The sequence below is a fragment of the Chiloscyllium plagiosum genome, unplaced genomic scaffold (assembly GCF_037043375.1).
Source record: "Chiloscyllium plagiosum isolate Xiang-an unplaced genomic scaffold, Cpla_swu_hap1 HiC_scaffold_12, whole genome shotgun sequence".
NCBI classification, from domain to species: Eukaryota; Metazoa; Chordata; class Chondrichthyes; order Orectolobiformes; family Hemiscylliidae; genus Chiloscyllium; species Chiloscyllium plagiosum.
The window spans coordinates 80,355,159-80,373,970 of NW_028270150.1; the positions used below are offsets into that span (position 1 = coordinate 80,355,159).

The window sequence follows — 18,812 nt, forward strand, 5'->3', positions numbered from 1 at the left end:
TGATGTACAAAGTGATGGCACACAAAAGGTGAGACGATTGGTTGTTTGATCTGAAATTGTGCCCTTCTGTTTCAGTGAATGGTACAGAGACATCACCTCCACAGAACACAACAGGTACTGGAAATGTGCTCTTGCAAATTATTAGGATTGTAAGACACCAGATTCTGATATTGGGTAGTTAGCAACCACCAGAAATTGTTGATGTGATTTAGACTGGAATCATTGAAAACCGAAGGACTCTTTCCAGTCCACTGTAACTATCAACATTTTGAAAGCCATATCGCAAAGAAGAAGGAATAAGTTGTTCTTTTCATTTCTTTATAAATGATGATTTTACTTAAAAATTACTGGTGTTTAAACATATCCACCAATTCTTCTCAGCCTTGGTTATATACAGTGGTATATGTTTTGGTTATGTTATAACAGCAATAGGTAAGTATTCGCAAATGTTGAAATTTAAGGTATTGTTTGTTCCATTATATTTTTGGAAATTTACATGAGCAATTTACATAGACAGGTTGCTTTTTGTTAAATGTGGGGGGAGTTTAGCTTATCACAAGACCGGAGCATTCTATTGTAGAAAAACATGAATTAGTAATAGGAGTAGGCCATTCAGCCCCTCAGGTCACCCCACCATTCAATGAGATCACAGCTTATCTCTTTTTGTTTCCAAGTCCACATTTCCACCTCCCCCAACACACACACACACAGACACACCTTAGCTGCTGCTTAGGCAAGGGAATCAATCTAGATTAGATTCCCTACAGTGTGGAAACAGGCCCTTCAGCCCAACAAGTCCACACCGACCCTCCAAAGAATAACTCACCCAAACCCATTTCCCTCTGACTAATGTACCTAACACTATGGATAATTTAGTGTGACCAATTCACCTGACCTGCACATCTTTGAACTGTGGGAGGAAACCAGAGCACCCAGAGGAAACCCACGCAGACATGAGGAGAATGTGCAAGCTCAACACAGACAATTGCCTGAGGCTGGAATTGAACCTGGGACCCTGGTGCTGTAAAGCACCATGCCACCCCAATCTAGCCCCACCTTAAATATCTTTCATGGCCTTCTGACCTATACTGCCTTCTGAGGCAGAGAGTTCCAATGTCACTCAACCTTGTGAGAGAAAAATAAAATCCCAAGTCTGTCCTTAAAGGGAGATATCAAATTTCAGACTCCCCAACAGGAGGGATCCTTTCAATGTCTATCTTGCAAGATCATTCAGCAACCTTTACATTTCAATCAAATAACCCTCTCATTCTAAACTCCAGTGGAAAGAAGCACCGTCTGTCCAACCTATCAAAATAAGTTAATCCACTCATTGTTTTTTTCTATGAGCTGCCTCCAGTACATTTTTATCCGTCCTTAAATGAACCACCGTATTCGATGTTCAAGGTGTGGTCTCATCAGTACCTTGTATAACTGAAGTATAACTTTATGTCCAATTCTTCTCAGTATAAAGAAAGGCATTCCATTAGCTTTCTTAATTACTTGCTGTATTTACATACTAACCTGTTGTGACAGGTGCACTAGAACATCATGATCCCAATGTGCTTCAAAATTCTGCAATTGTTTTCCATTTTGGTGAGACCTTTCTGTTTTATATTTCCTCTTGAAGTGAAAAACTTCACGTTTTGTCATGTGGGATTCTACTGGCAGATCTTTGCCCATCCACTTAACCAATGTATGCTCTATCTGCAATCTCCTTCGGTGTTCCTTGTAGCATTCTCTCCTATTTATCTTTGGGTCATCTGCAAGTTTAATCAGCATGCCTTCAATCCTCTCATCTACATATTTTCTAATCAACCTGCTCAGAGATGTTATTCCACATGTCTAGAGCAGTTGGGATTTGAACCCAGACCATCTATCCTAGAGGTAAGGACACTACCACTGTGCCACAAGAACCCTCCTGGCTCTCATCTAAATATTTTCTAATCAATCTGTTTCACCCTCTGGAGAAGGTGAGACTTGAATTTGGAACTCGTGGCTTAGATGTAGGGACACCACTGCTGCACCACATGGACCCACTCCCACTCCTCTCGTCTCAGTCATTGAATTAAATTGTGAAAACCTGAGACACCAGCACAGATCCATGCCACACATTAGCCCTCTGTGTTGGAAGGTGTAAATAAAGTTTACTCAATATCAGCTGCTTACTGTGAATCCATAAGTCGAGTTCCTTTCAGTGCAATACACAAAACAACTCACAGGCTTTTTCTTCACTTAGTAGTAGATATCATTTGGTGTTGAAAGTCCCAGGCAATGAACATCTCGAACAAGAAAGGTTCTAATTAGTGGGCGGCACAGTGGTTAGCACTGCTGCCTCGCAGCGCTAGAGACCCAGGTTCAATTCCCACCTCAGGCGACTGACTGTGTGGAGTTTGCACATTCTCCCCATCTCTCTGTGGGTTTCCTCCGGGTGCTCTGGTTTCCTCCCACAGTCCAAAGATGTGCAGGTTAGGTGAATTGGCCAGGCTAAATTGCCCGTAGTGTTCGGTGAAGGGGTAAATGTAGGGATATGGGTGGGTTGCGCTTCGGCAGGTCGGTGTGGACTTGGTGGGCCGAAGGGCCTGTTTCCACACTGTAAGTAATCTAATCTAAATCATGCTTCCATGATACGCCAGAGCATTACCATCAACTAAAATCCTGGAAAGTTATATCTAACCCTATAACTGGGCAAACCCTATAAGTACTGTGATGACAAGAGCAAGTCAAAGGCTGGGAATTTGAGTGAGTGAGTTACCTCCTGTCCACTACCTACACGACACAGCTCAGTAGTATGATGATATACCCTTCATGTGCCCAAGTGACTGCAGTACCAACACTCAAAAGACTCAGTATCATCCATGACGAAGCAGCCCACTTGATTAACACCCCAATCATCACCTCTTGCAAGCATCAGCCTTATCCCAAAAAATAATGAGATGTAGAAATTATATGTCATCAGGCTTTTAGAAACCCACTGGAGGTTCAGAATTTTAAATTCAGAAATCTTTATCATTGTCATATTTTGAAGCAATAACACTTACTTATGAAGTGATTAGATTTTGAGGGAGTCTTTCTGTTCTACTTTGTTCTCTTGAAAACATTGTAAATCTTAATCATTTGATGTCTGAGAAGGAAGACTTTTAGATTAGCCAAGAGAAATGCGATGAAAGAAGCTATAATATTCCATCATCATTCCATTGTCTTTGTCATTTCAGAAAATCCACTCATGATTAGTCCTACAGATGCAAGTGCTGTTGCTTTAATTGTGAGCCAACTGGAGAAAATATTGCAACGGGAAAGCATAAATGAGGGGCTGGCAGTAACACTTATTAACACGATAAGCAACCTCATCAATGCTTCACTTGATGCTGTTGCCTCATCTTCCAGACAGTAAGTTAATTTGACAGAACACATTAGGTAATGCAGCCATTTTGTTTATTTTTCAATTGCTAATATATTTTCCGGGACCGTATCTATACAATTTGCACTTATTTAAGGGGTTGTTCGGACAGGTGAGCAAAAGCTCATCAAAGAGGTAGGTTTTAAGGAGCATTTAACGTAGTGAAAGGAATACAGAATGGGGAGACTTATGGAATAAAATACAGAGCATAGGTCTTAGACAACTCAAGACATAAGCATCAGCGGTAGAGCAAATGATGTCAAATTGAAAAAAGAGACCAGAATATCCTTCAAGAGAGTATTTGAATTTGAAGAAGGTCATGGAATTGAAGAGAGATCTGTAAGTGAGTATTTATTTTCTTCACAGTCTATGACCATAATAATTATGGGGAGGTAGGGAGGGACCTAGGAGTGTGTCTATGGCCTGGAAATCGGGAAACTCTGGGAAGGCAAAATCCTGGTGATTTTTAAATTAAAATTTCTTAACTCTGTTTCCCATCTGGCTATTGATCAGGAAAGCACACGGAGAAAACACCAGCTCTTGAAAAGATCAAGAATCAATAGAAATTGAGGGAGTTGAACATAGGGACAAAGGATTATTAAATGGTAGAAGTTGGCAGAATTGCAGCATGTTTGATTGGGGGGCAAAGAAAACCCTTTGCTTCTCTCGCCCCATAAGCAGTGCTGGAAAAGCACTTGCACAGAGTACTGGAGTATTTGCCTCCCTTTAACTCTGGGAAACTCAGCCTGCAGATGTTAAATTCAAGTGGTTGTTAAAATATGAGAAATTGAACCTCATTAGCATAATTTGTGATCTGCTTTGTAGAGTTGGTTGCTCAGGCACCCAAATGTGTAACATTTAGACCAGACATCAGCATTTTCATGGTTGGTTGTGTTAGCGCGGAAGAAATGATATCAGTCCGAGCCCAGAGTGCGGCTCAACAATCGGTAACGTTTATTGATACAGTAACACCGGCGCAGACCAACCGAGGTCCAAATCTCAGCTGTTCTGCTGTTCCTGCGCGCTGCTACACATTATATACCTTTCTTTGTCAGGATGTGAGGATTTTGAGTATGAATGGGATGATAGTTCCCCATCATCACTGGAGTAGGTGCAAATGGTGGGTTTCCTGCCGTCCCAGGAGAGTTGCAGTGTACACACAATAGGGTGCTAATTGGATTATGTAAAACAGGTCCGGGTACTATCTGCTTGTCTCTCTCTGTGAGGGCAGGGGGCTAGCACCTCCCTTTGTTCCCTTGGGGTGCTGGTGTGTATTAGTCTGTTCGTTCCTGTCTGGTGGATGCCTGTCCTTTGTGTCAGGATGGTTCTGTATTGATGAATATGGGTGTGTTTCAGTCAGTCTCTTGATTTGATTAGGAGATGGGTTTCCATATTAATTAGCTCCGGAGTTTTGGTCTATGAGTCATGGTTAGTGTCTGGCCTAGTGTGGATTTGATCTGTCCTCTGGCTCCCATCTCCCGGTCATGTGGGCGGACCGGCAGCTGCTGAGTTCTGTGGGTTTAAGCTGCGGCTGCCGTTTAAAACACAAAATGAATTCCTATAGTTTTACCGATGTAGGCATAGTCCCGTGGCAAATGCGGGGCGGCTCTGATGCCTGCTTGCAGTTGGGTTTCACAGTTTATAACAAATGGAAATCCCCACTAATCCCAATCTTATCATTGTGGAAGGTCAACATTCTTCCTTTGTATTGACTGAACTGCGTGAATAAGATTTGATGCAGTTACCTACTAAATTAAAACCGAAAGATGCTGTCAATGAAAAACAAAAACAGAAGTTGCTGGAAAAGCTCAGCACGTCTGGCAGCATCTATGGAGAGGAATCAGAGTTAATGTTTTGGGTTTGGTGATCGCAGAACTGGGATTCTAAGGAAGGGTCACTGGACCCGAAATGTTAACTCTGATTTCTCTACACAGATGCTGCCAGACCTGCTGAGCTTTTCCAGCAACTTGTTTTTGTTTCTGATGCAGTCACTTGTTTGCTTAATGAATCCTTATCCATCATCATACGTACCAGAGTAACTGTCTCATCTTTGTGACCTGTTTGACTTTCTAATGTAGGATGTGTTTGACAGTGGAGTATTACATAAAAACATAAAACACAGGAGCAGAAATGGACAATTCAGCCCTTTGAGCTGATCATTTAATGGGATCATGACCAATCTACTTTTTTTTCCTGCGCTGTCATATCCTTCAACATTTTCAAATGCATAGAAATCGGTCTGTCTCAGTCTTGAACCAACTCAATGACTGAATCATCTCCAAAAGACTCACTGCCTCCTGTTTTTTCTTTAAACGGAGAGGATTGGGCATGTTTAGTCAAAGAGTAACTTCAAAATGGAGTTTGATAGAGTTTGGACCCTAAAAGGGGTGTTTGCAAAAGTGGGGGAAAGTGGATTGATGTCAAAGCTGTGATCTTACTGAGTGATGGAGGAGCAATGTATGGCCTATTACTTCTCTTTTTTTTGATGTTATTGACCAAACATATTGAGAGAGAGGATGCACAGAGCCAAGCTTCCTTGGATTGGTACATTAGAACAGACCCTAAATTAGTCTTACTAGTGAACAGTTCTCTGCCTTTTTCTAGATGTTAACAAAGTACAATCAAATCCAGTAACTTGCCCAGAAACAGTACTTAAATAGAAGAACAAAAGGACCTTTCTTGTGTGGGTTTCTGTACTCATAATAAGGCATGAACATCTACCTGCATACCTTTCTCCCTATGTTATTCTTACACGATAAACTGTCCTTCTAGCTATTGATTGCGTTTTTTTTTAAATTAGGATATTGAATATTGTGGACAGAATCGGTGAGAAGCTGCAATTTTCAACTGAGTCAATAAACATCACCTCCCCTTTCTTGGCTCTGGCTGTGAACAAAATCAATGCTACTGCCTTTGGCGGGGCAGACTTCAGCATCAGCAACATTACCAACCTGCAGGTACAACAGACCCAATCTTTCCACTCTGTTTATCAATGCGGTTGTTCCAAACCTATCTGGCTGGGTTCTGCAGTAATGACAGTGAGGTTAACAATGTTTGTTATCATTAACATGACACAAGGGCAGCCACGCCTGGGGACTGAACACATGCAGGTAAAATGTAAATCTGCCATTTGCTGTCCAGGATTCCATGTTCCTCAGATAGCTTCCCAAAATTGCCATGTCACCTTCTGATCACCAAACACATTGAATGGCATGACTTTCTTATACTTATGTAAAAACAATGACTGCAGATGCTGGAAACCAGATTCTGGATTAGTGGTGCTGGAAGAGCGCAGCAGTTCAGGCAGCATCCGAGGAGCAGTAAAATCGACGTTTCGGGCAAAAGCCCTTCATCAGAAATAAAGACAGAAAGCCTGAAGGGTGGAGAGGTTCTTATACTTATCTCAATTGCATGCTAAACTTGCTCACAAATGTTAGAGCGTGTATGTATCATTGTAAATCTCCTTTCAACAATGTAATATCATGTATTTATTACAAAACAGCCCTCTCCGGGACTGAAAATTAACTTTGAGGTGTGGAAAAACCTTTCAGATTTTACTGTATATACTCAAGTAAAAATCGATGTCATGTAAACATCGACCCCCTAGTTTTGGCCAAAATATCAGGAATTTTCCATATGTCTCATGTAAAAGTCAGCCCTAGTTCTTCACAGATAACAGATCAACATATATGAGTCAAGGTATACATAAGTGTGACACTGAGGGAATGAATTCTTTTTCTCATGCTATTATGTGTTCTGATGTACAATTAACACCAGTATTAGGCTACGGATTTCTTAAGTTCATTATCGGATGAACACTATAATTAGTATAACTAGTGTGATACAAAGTTTATCACACCATCATTTTCTATATAAGTTAGGCCCATATGCATTTCCTTCACTATAAATACCGTGCAGCTGTTGACTATTTCTCATGGCTACAGTGAGACTTTGAGAGTCAAACATCTGATAACTTTCTTTTAATCAGAAATAAAAGCTTAAAATGTTATTTTGAAAAAGTAAAACAGCAGTAGATAAGAGGAAATGGAGGGAAATGAAAGAATTTGCTGTGAAAGTTAAAGATGCATCAGATCAGAGTCAGGTGACAACCTCCCTTTGTGAGCAGCTCAGCGGATGTCAGTTCCCCTGTAGCACTTGTGGAATCACCATATTTCGTTGTGTTTTTTTAAATTTGTTTTGAAGTCAGTTGGGCTTCTGCTAATGATATGGTATTTTGGACTGTAGCATGAATTTCAGCCCCTCAAAAATAGTATCCATGTAATAGTCAACCCCATAAATTTAGCCTTAACAAATAGTCTAAAAAATTCAACTTTTACACTAGTATTTACGGGGTAATTATCGTTAGAGATTTTAAATAATTAAAAGTGCTATTTTACTTTCTCTTGCTGTCCCTTTAAACTTATTCTTTTAATTCAATCTTCTATTTATCTTTCAATTTCTGTGGGGGACTTAAAATTGCATTAAATCTTCTAATATCTAGGTTCACACTCTTCTCATTCCTAAACTATTCTACTGAGGAACCTTGACTATCTGAATGGCACGGGCGGGGAGTAGTTTGTTCAGATAGTCGAACCTTTGGATTATCAAATGCCGGATAACACAGTTTAGTCAAGCATTGGAACCTTGCGATCTTCTCCAGATAATCCGAAACTCGGATAATGGGATGCTGGATAATCGAGGTTCCTCTATACTCAGTTAAGAGGCTGCACAGTTGCTTGTGCTATTCATGTAGGTTCTAGACTCCCAGTAGGGGACAAAGAGGGGAAATGGGTTGAATTTATAATATGGTTACTTTTCCTCTCTTAACCCCCTAGCCAGTGAAGTAGTTACTCCCATTCTTTACAGAGGTAGGCCAAAAGATGTTCCCCGTACCCTGATTTGTGGATTCAAATTTTTGAAATGAACCCACATAACATTATTTTAAGATAAAATTAAGAATAGTGTGCTCTAACCTGAGAGCTTCTGATATTAAGTAAACCTATTGGACTGTAATTAGGTGTCATGTGTCTTCTGACTAAAAACAAGGAAAGCATGACAAGAGTGGTGATAAATTAATAAATTACAAGATTTAGTATGAAAGGAATCAGTTCATGTGAGTTACAACTTCCTGGATGTTCGTGTCCAATAACAGTTTTCTCTGTGAGTTGGAGCCAATACTATTTCCTTCCTGCAGGCAAAGAGCAGGTCTCTTTCCAGCTAACAGCTTGGAGATAGAGAAGGAGGTTTTGAGGCACATTCTAATGCAGAGTCGAGAGTGTGCTGCTGGAAAAGCACAACAGGCCAGGCAGCATCCGAGGAGCAGGAGAATCGACGTTTCAGGCGTAAGCCTAACTTGGCCTGGAATCCTGCTGTCCCTCTGGAAGTGACCGAGAATCAGAGAATGGGAGTAGCAAACAATTCAACAAGCAGGGATTTCAGTCATGTGATAAAGATGGGCGTAATAAAGATGTGATAAAGAGGAGCTACTAGTGGGCTAATTGTAAGGTCATTAAGACAACAGTGTCACTTTACCTACCCCCTGTCAGAGTTGCACTGCAAATTGATGAGGTCACTATAATAGCATTAACATCTATTTTAGCAATAACATATTTTGATGTTGTCCTTTATCTGGAGCTGGTTTGTATTATAGCTTGGAGTTCAGCCAACTCAGGAATTCCATTAGGTGTACTCTCGGCTACTGAGGCATGCAAAGGTACTGGACAGAGGCTGACAAAACTTCTGTTTAAAAATAAAAGTTGTCATATTGCCCTGATAGGAGAAACCCTTCAAGCAAATCACTGAAGGAGCTGTCTTCCTGCTCCCTGCCAACCTCTGCATAAAAATAGCACCAGCCTCTTCTCCCCCGGCTCACGCTGAGGTGCCACTTGCACTCAGCTGACAGGAGGAGGGCTGTCATTCTGCTAGTTACACAATTCCAAATTCTGCCATTTGTAATCATCACAGAGAATGCTGGGAAAACCCTGGCAGTGTTTTTAGAGAGAGAAAGAGAGTTAACTTTTCGTGTCCAGCATGAGTCAAAGGGTGTGGCATTGGAAAAGCTCAGCTGGTCAGGCAGCTTCCAAGGAGCAGGAAAATCGATGTTTCAGGCACAAGCCACTTATTAGGAATCCTGATGGAAGGCGTATGCCCGAAACGTTGATTCTCCTATTTGTTGGATGCTGCCTGACTGGCTGTGCTTTTCCAGCACCACACTCTTCGACTCTGATCTCCAGCATCTGCAGTCCTCAGTGTCCGGCATGACTCTTCTTCAGAGTAGTACAAGTGTAAACCCACTTCCTGCTTTTCTATGGCAGGATACTTGTCACTAGCCAGTCCTGTCTTTGGTAAAACTCTCGACTGGTGGGACAACATTAGGGACTCAGTTCAACCCAGCTTCCCATAATATTACAACATAGAAGGAAACAGTGTGAGAGAATTCAAATGGATTTGGGGATGAGGATTTTGGAGATGAGGCAGGTTGAACATGGTACAGCCTCCATGTGCTCCTCCCTACCTGATCTTCCTGTATTTACTACATTAAGACAATCCAATAGCCCCAAAATAAACTGAGGATGATGTCCTGTTTCCCTCCTTCAGCATTTTGTTAAAAGGAAACAAAGAATTTGTCTCTCGACATTCTGTGTATCCACACTCTCTTTTCCTTCAGGACTCTCTAGATGAAGGATCACCTCAGGCAGGTTTTGCAATGATTGAACTTCCATCCTCCCTATTCAAGAATCTCTCTTCAGAGGAGCTGGATAGCGTTTCAAGAATTCAATTCTCTTTCCATGAGAAACCAACATTGTTCCAGGTATCTTTCCATTTGTTGATTTTGTTAAACATTTTTGTTTACACTAGACCATAATGCATCCTCAAGAGCTTCACATTAAAATTAAGAATGAGAAAGAATTAGGCTCAGACATTTCAAAATCCTTGAATTTCCTGGAGTCTTTCACCATTGGAATGGCACTACATGGCATTGCATAAGACCTAAGAAATTATTATAGAGTCATAGAGAAAACAGACCCTTGGGTTCAACTCGTCCATGCTGACCAAATATCCTAAATAAATTTAGTCCGATTTGCCAACACATGGTCCATATTCCTTTAAACCCTTCCTATTCATGTTACCCATTCAGGTGCCTTTTAAATGTTGCAAATGTACCAGCCCCCACCACCTCATTTCATACACACACCACTCTTTGCGTAAAACAGTTGCGCCATAGGTCCCTTTAAATATTTCCCCTCTCACCCTAAATCTTCTGTCCCTTAGATCTGGACTCCCCCACCCCAGGGAAAAGACTTTGTCTATTTATCCTATCCATGCCCCATATGATTTTATAAACCTCTATAAGGTCACGCCTCAGCCTCCAATGTTCCAGGGAAAACAGCCAAAGTCTATTCAGCCTCCCCTTCTATCTCAAACTCTCCAACCCCGGCAACATCCTTGTAAATCTTTTCTGAACCCTTTCAAGTTTCACAACATCCTTCCAATAGCAGGGAGACCAAAATTGTGCACAATATTCCAAAAGTACAAGTCAAGCCATTGCTCATATTACCTTACTTCTTGTCACATTTGCCCTGTCAATCCAATGCCCTTTCTGAAACTGTACAAAATTGATTGTTAGTGGCAGATTGCCTAAGATTCCTTGACCTATTTTCTTGTAATTGATCAGGGAGCAATGCATCTTTTTTTTTCTGATTAGGTTTACTGTTCTTCTGGTTTTTAACAAATACGTTTTTTTTCGTTTCAGGATTCCAACATTACCAACACATCTATGTTGAATAGTCACATCATTGCATCCAGTGTTAATGCAAATATCAGCATCAGTGACTTGGCGGATCCAGTCAAAATCACATTCAAGAATCTTCAGCTCGCTCAGGTATAACTGAAATCCGGAGCTCCTGTTCAATTCACACAAATGCCGGACATTATATTGCTAGTCAGTACAATGTGATCATTTGCTTTCAGTTGTGAGGGATATGATTCAAATATTAAATTAAGAAAGCTTATTAGTGGCTATAAGACATTTTTTAAGAATCCCTACAGTGTGGAAACAGGCCATTCAGCCCAAGTCCACACCAACCCTCTGAAGAGTAACTCACCTAAACCAATTCCCCTAACTAATGCACCTAACCTACATATCTCTGAACACTGCAAGCAATTTAGCACAGCCAGTTCATCTAACCTGAATATGTTTGGACTGTGGGAGGAAACCAAAGCAAACCCACGCAGACACAGGGAGAATGTGCAAACTCCACACAGACAGTCACCCGAGGCTGCGAATTGAACCTGGATCCCTCACATTGTGAGGCAGCAGTGCTAACCACTGAGCTACCATGCCACCCCAAATTGCTACAAGATGGTAGGTTATGTGGTTATGTTCTAGGTGGATTAATAGCTAAGGGAGTTTAATGTGGACAAATAAAATAAGAGAGCTTAAACAGGAGGAATATATACACCATGGATGGCTGGGCATGAATTTTCCTAGGGGGATATTGAAATGGCTGAGAGGCATTAGCTGACATGTTGTTGGCCATGCCTGCAAAATCTGAGGTGGCAAGAAAAATGGCAAATATCAATCTAAGGCAGGTATCAGATCGCATCAATTCAGCCAGAAATCATATGGCATCCATTTGTCTCTTTTCCCAATATGACCAATGGAAAAATTGTACAATGTTATGCATGGTTAACTCTGTATAAACCACATACACGGTACCTTTTATTTAATTACTAAAAGATTAATTATTAACAATATGTTCTGTAATTACAGGATAATCTTACTGTGGAGTGTGTATTCTGGGATTTCCGGAAAAACAGTGAGTAATTCAGGCAACATTTAAACAGACAAACAATATTATATTGATTTAGCACTTGTTATAGTCTCGGGCTTTCCCAAGTGCTCCATAACTAATCCAGTAATTTTGGGGGTGTAGTTGTACTATGGGCAAGAACAGCAGACACAGTTTGTATGTGCTAAAATCTCACAAATAGTGACATGTGGCACGTGTTCATATAATTGGACAAAAAGCCGAAAGAACTGCGAACGCTGGAAATCTGAAACAAAAGCAGAAATTGCCAGAAAATCTCAGCAGCTCTGGTAGTGTCTGTGAAGAAAAATCAGAGTTAACGTTTCAGGGTTCAGTTGGATTTCTTCAGAACTGATGTTAGCCAGAAAAAGGATAGTTTTTTTTTAACAGAACATGGGATGATGGGAAGGGGAGAGAGTAATCAATAGGTGGAGTTTGATTCATAAGAGAGAGAAAAACAGTTGGACAGGAAGTCAGTCTGGAGGAATGAATAGCTGCTACTGGAGATAATTAGCAGCTGACAATGAGTAGTGTGCGGTAGCGTGTGGGTGTGAGGGAAAGCCTTAATATTGTTGAACTCTGGAAGGCTGCAGGGTTTCCAAGCTGAAAATGAGATGCTATTCTTTCAGCTTTTGTGTAGAGCTTTGCTGGAGCACTGCAACAGGCCTGAGACAGAGATGTTGGCTAAGAAACAGGATGGTGTGTTGAGGTGGCAGGCAACATGAACTAGCACCTGACCAGCACCGACCAATCAGGAACTGTGCTCCCTTTTCCCCTCTGTGACAACAGCAGGAGGCTTTCCCAGAATGGGTGGCTGTTGGCTCCTTGTGAGAAGAATGTGCCTGAACCAAAACTAGGCCCGAAAACCCGCCACACTCGATTTTAAATCTTCATTAACTCTGATTTCTCTCCACAGATGCTGCCAGACCTGCTGAAATTTTCCAGCCAAATCTGTTTGTGTTTCAGATAGTTGGGGGCTGGACTAATAGTTGAAATGGGTGGGGCTGCCTTATGAGGAAAACTTGAGCAGATTAAGCTGGTATCTCCTTGTGTTTATAAGAAAACAAATAGCCTTGGATGAAATGTAGAAGATCCTGAGTGCTCTTGACCAGGCTAAGGTGGAGAGAATATTTGCGCTTGTTGGAGAATCTGGAACTAGGAGTCACTGTTTCAAAATAAGGGCTGTCCATTTGAGAGAGAAATGAAGAGAACATTTTTTTTCCACAGTGGTTCGTGAGTCTTGGGAGCAGTCTTCCACAAAAGAGAGTGGAAAGCAGAGGGGTGAATGATTTTACAGCAGAGGGTGATGACTCTTGATAAGCAAAGGGTGAAAGGTTATTGGGTGCAGGTGGGAATATGGAGTAATTGGCCAGCAATGATTTCACAGAATGGTGGAGTCGACTCAAGTGACTCAGTGACCTACTCCTATTTCTAAATCATATGTTTGTCTAGATCTGTATTGAATGAAGATTGATCATCATTCCTAGAAGCAGGCTGCACCATTGACTGCCATCTGCACTATCTGCATGGGATTATTTGAGAATGCACAAAAGTAGGTTCCCTGCTGAAAGGATTTGAATCAGAGCCATCCTCGTTGTTGCATAGTTCATGGCTGATATAACATTAGGATTCCAAGTTTGCACAATTTATATGCAGGCCTCCTCTTTGCTATTTACTCTGCCTGCCAACAGGTGTTTGGCTGTGAGATGAGCCCCACACCAGCAAGGTTAAGCATCCAACAACTGCAGAATAGGACCTTTTCATTTTTACGAAGTACTCTGGATTGTTATTGGAGGTGCTAAAGTGATTTAGAATCCCTACAGTTGGAAACAGGCCATTAGGCCCAACAAGTCCACACCGACCCTCTGAAGAGTAACCCTCCCAGACCCATTCCACTGCCCTACTACTCTACATTTGCCCCTGACTAATGCACCTAACACATCCCTGAACACTGTGGGCAATTTAGCATGACCAATTCACCTGACCTGCACATCTTTGGATTGTGGGAGGAAACCGGAGCACCTGGAGGAAACCCAGAGAGACACAGGGAGAATGTGCAAACTCCACAGTCATCCAAGGCTGGAATCGAACTGGGGGTCCCTGGCACTGTGAGGCAACAGTGCTAACCACTGAGCCACCGTACCACCCATCGTGTCCATAGTAGACAAATTTCTTGAATTTGCAAGAGAATGTGCCATGTTCTTGAGTGGGGGTGGTCAGAGGTGCAGGTGACCTGGCAAAACCAAATACAGCTGTTATGGTGGTGACAGTGGTGTATCCTCTGTCTGCTACATGAGCATGAGCAAACTGGCTGAATGAACCGCTACCACTGCTCAATGTGCCCATTACAATTGAAGATGTTGCCATTAGCTCCCTCTTTGACACAAATATAAACTTTCCATTTGATTTTGCTTTCCCCCTCTCCTTCCTTTCCCTGCATCTGTTCTTCCTGTAAATCATGATGGTTAAACCTCTCACTTTTTCCAGTTCTAATGAAAACCACAGGAGAAGATTAGTTAATTTTTTTAACCAGTTCAGAGTTGACAGGCCAAAAGGGCTTTTTTCTTGTACTGTACATCACTGTGACATTCTATCTTGCTTTGCCTCCCTTCAGCTCTCCAAACATTGCTTCAAGACCTATGTTTGCTTTCTGATCAGATTTCTTGATTATTCTACTACCAGTATCTTTTTCTCCTTCCATTATTGTAATATATTTGGAAAGTCTGCTGCATTAAAGGTGTTAGAAATCCAGATAGTTGTGGTAGCATGCTACCGAATACTGACAAGCACTTCTCTCAGAAGCAGCTAATCTAATCATAGAATCCCTGCAGTGTGGAAATTGGCCATTCAGCCCATTGAGTTCACACTGACACTCTGAAGAGCATCCAGCCAGACCATGCCGCAACCCTAACCCCATAACCCTGCATTTCCCATGGCTAATCCACCCAGCCTGCACATTTCTGGAAACTATGGGCAATTTGCCATGGCCAATCCACTGAAGGTACACATCATTGGATTGTGAGAGGAAACCCATGCAGACAGTTGCCCCAGGCTGGAATTGAACCCAGATCCTTGACACTGAGGCAAAGTGCTAACTACTGAGCCACTGTGCTGCCCTGTGCTTGATCAGTTACTCCGTACTAGTCATGCTCATCCCCATTCCCATAATGCAGCTGTTCACTGAACTGACCTGTTACTAACAATCACTGAACCCAGTCTCATGTTTCTGCCTCACGTCACATATCAACTTAGACCTTCTGTTGTTGCTGATCCGGAGCAGAATTATGAAAGTACACCCTGGCCTCAATCAATCAATTTGATAGCCTGGGGATCATTTTCCTGAGGGATTCCCTGATCTCCTCTGACAAGGCTAAGAGTGGAGACAAGGAATGGCTGTAGCAGCAGTCTCTATTGTTGTATTATAGTTCACAATATAAAACACCAGGATTAATTTCACACTAAACCTGGCAGCAACTTCATAGGCTCTTGGACCATGTCATTTTTAGTGTTGTATATGGGTCTGAAGCATTAACACTTAATTGACTGCAATATCCACCGTCCACTGTAAAGATGAACATAGAACACAGAACAGTACAGCACAATACAATAGAGGCCTTTCGGCCCTCGATGTTGCGTCAACCTTTTATCCTACTCTAAGATGCAAACTAACCTACATACCCTTCATTGTACTGTCTTCCATGTGCCTATCCAGGGGTTGTTTAAATATCCTTAATATATCTGACTCTACTACGCATTCCACGCACCCACCACTCTGTATAAAGAACCTACCTCTGATATCTCCCCAAAACCTCCTCCAATCACCTTAAAATTGTACCCCCTCTTGACAGCCATTTCCGCCCTGGGAAAAAGGCTCTGACTATCCACTGTATCTATGCCTGTCATCATCGTGTACACCTCTATCAAGTCACCTCTCAACTTTCTTTGCTCCAATGAGAAAAGCCCTAGCTTCCTCAACCTTTCTTCATAAGACGTGCCCTCCAGTCCAGGCAGCTCCCTGGTAAATCTCCTCTGCACCATCTCTACAGCTTCTGCATCCTTCCTATAATGAGGCGACCAGAACTGAATACAATATTCCAAGTATCGTCTAACCAAGGCTCTATAGAGCTGCAGCATAACCTTGCAGCTATTAAACTAAATCCCCCCGCTACTGAAAGCCAACACACCATATGCCTTCTTAACAACTCTTTCAACTTGGGTGGCAACTTTGAAGGATCTATGGAAGTGGACCCCAACATCCCTCTGTTCCTCCACAGTGCCATGAATCCTGCCTTTAACTCTGTAATCTGCATTCAAATTTGACCTGGCAAAATTAATCGCCACACTTTTCCAGATTGAACCTCCATCTTCCAATTCTCAGCCCAGTTCTGCATCCTGTCAACGTCCCGTTGCAACCTACAACAGCCTTTCACACTATCCACCACTCCACCAACCTTTGTGTCATCGGCAAACTTACTAACCCACCCTTCCAATTTCCTCATCCAAGTATTTATAAAAATCACAAAGAGCAGAGCTCCCAGAACAGATCCCTGCGGAACACCACTGGCCACCAAGCTCCAGGTAGAATACTTTCATCAACCACCACCCCTCTGTCATCTTGAAGACTTGGTGGAGTAAAGCAGAATAGACAGAGGTAAAGCAAGCTCTTCCTGACTGTCTTTGTAATAATGGAGAGAATATTCTTACAACCGGCAAGTAGTTATTTACAAGACCAGAATATGGCTACCCTTTCGTACATGTTAGGTCATAAACTCTTAGGCTGGAAGCATAAACAACAGAGAGCAACAGCAGTCTCACAAGTGGAAAGTATTGCCAGGAGTCAAAAGGAGTTATATATAAAGAAAGAAATTAGGTTTTTACAAAAACAAAAATTGAGGAAGTACTGACTGACAGATTGTGGCCATCTCTGTTATGCCTAACTGAGCTACAGACAAGATTGTTGTCATGCAGTACATCCATCAGGATACCCTATGTAGCCAATCCTGCTCGGTTGGAAACAGAAATATTGTTAGAAATTGTTAGAAAGCTCAGCAGATCTGGCAGCATCACTGGAGAGAAATCAGAGTTAACATTTTGGGTCAAGCAATCCTTCCTCAGAACCAATCTTGCTCAGTTGCAGTTAGCCAAATATCTGAACCCCACACCCCCAATCCCAGGGTCTTAATTCTAGCTGCAGACCTGCTGGTGGCCTCACTACTGCCTTATTGGCTTGTGGTGTGGCCAAATGAAATCCCCAATGTCCCAACAAGATTCCACCCAGTGTTTCAGATCAATGACTCAGATTTTCACCTGACCTGCTGAACTTTTGATGTCCAGCTTTTCTTGTACTTATTACGGATTTCCTGTATTTTGCCTGGTCGGAGGGCAGGCAAGAACTGACCCTCTGACAGTTTCAATCATTATACATTTTGGTATATTTGCAGATGGCAGTGGTGGATGGAATTCGCAAGGTTGTACGACAGCACAGATCACATCAAATCAGACTGTATGTGAATGCAATCATCTGACCCATTTCGGTGTCTTACTGGTATGTAAACTGTATGAAAGAGTCCCCCAGCCAGCTTTTGTTGAAATTGGACTGATGTTAAATATGGAGAAAGTGAAGACTGTAGATTCTGGAGATCAGAGTCGAAAAGTGTGGTGCTGGAAAAGTACAGGCGGTCAGGCAGCATCCAAGGAGCAGGAGAGTCAACATTTCAGGCGTAAGCCCTTTATCAGGAATGCCTGACATTCCTGATGAAGGGCTTTTACCTGAAACGTCGACTGTCCTGCTCTTCAGATGCTGCCTGACCTGCTGTGCTTTTCCAGCACCACACTTTTTGACTCTGATGTTAAGTATGACCTAATTGGAAAGTTCAAAGTACAATAATTCTGTCTCATTAGACATAAGAGGTTCAACCTGAACTAGTATGGAGCATACAGTGCAGACTAAAAATATATTATTTTTCTTATATCCAGTAAGAAGAAATGTGTTTCACAATCTCAGAATTTGTCTAAGGAGGGACTTTTGAACTGTACTGTAAAATGGGGCCAAGTTTTGGATCATAAGATCTCACAAAATGACAATTTGTTGTTTTGTGCCATTGGTTACACAATAAACATTTGCAATAAACATTCCCTATTAGCACCACATACAAGGACCTCACGCTGCTCCTCTTGGCCTGGCTGCGTGTCCTCCATGCCTGTTTTTTCTGAAACAGCTATGGACATCATTCACTGTCCCTGAAAGTGAGGAGGACATTTGCCAAATACAATCCCTAGCATGAACTTGCACATGGAGCTCTTTACTCTGAGGAGGCTATTGAACTCCATGGTGAAAGTGAGGACTGCAGATGCTGGAGATCAGAGTCAAGAGTGTGTTGCTGGAATAGCACAGCAGGTCAAGCAGCATCCGAGGAGCAGGAGAATCGACGTTTCGGGCAAATGCCCTTATTGAACTCCATGGTCCAGGCTGACTAGCTGACAGTGCTTCAGTTGAGACACAGGCTTCTTTTGCCCAGAAGGTTTTTATTGAAGTACTTAACATTTTTTTTTATCTATTCAGTATAAGCCCTTAACCTGACTGTAGGTTTGGTAAAATTCATTGA

General features: G+C 42.0%; 1 protein-coding gene across 1 annotated transcript in view; it reads left to right on the forward strand.

Annotated features, from left to right (window-relative positions):
* LOC122554996 (uncharacterized) overlaps positions 1–18,812 on the forward strand; it is a 223,803-nt gene that overhangs the window by 182,962 nt on the left and 22,029 nt on the right. The window contains exons 47-53 of the mRNA XM_087992976.1: positions 76–114; positions 3,213–3,387; positions 6,198–6,354; positions 10,065–10,208; positions 11,151–11,279; positions 12,171–12,216; positions 17,649–17,752. Of these exons, the coding sequence (XP_087849102.1) occupies positions 76–114; positions 3,213–3,387; positions 6,198–6,354; positions 10,065–10,208; positions 11,151–11,279; positions 12,171–12,216; positions 17,649–17,752 (794 nt within the window). The remainder of the gene's footprint in view (positions 1–75; positions 115–3,212; positions 3,388–6,197; positions 6,355–10,064; positions 10,209–11,150; positions 11,280–12,170; positions 12,217–17,648; positions 17,753–18,812) is intronic.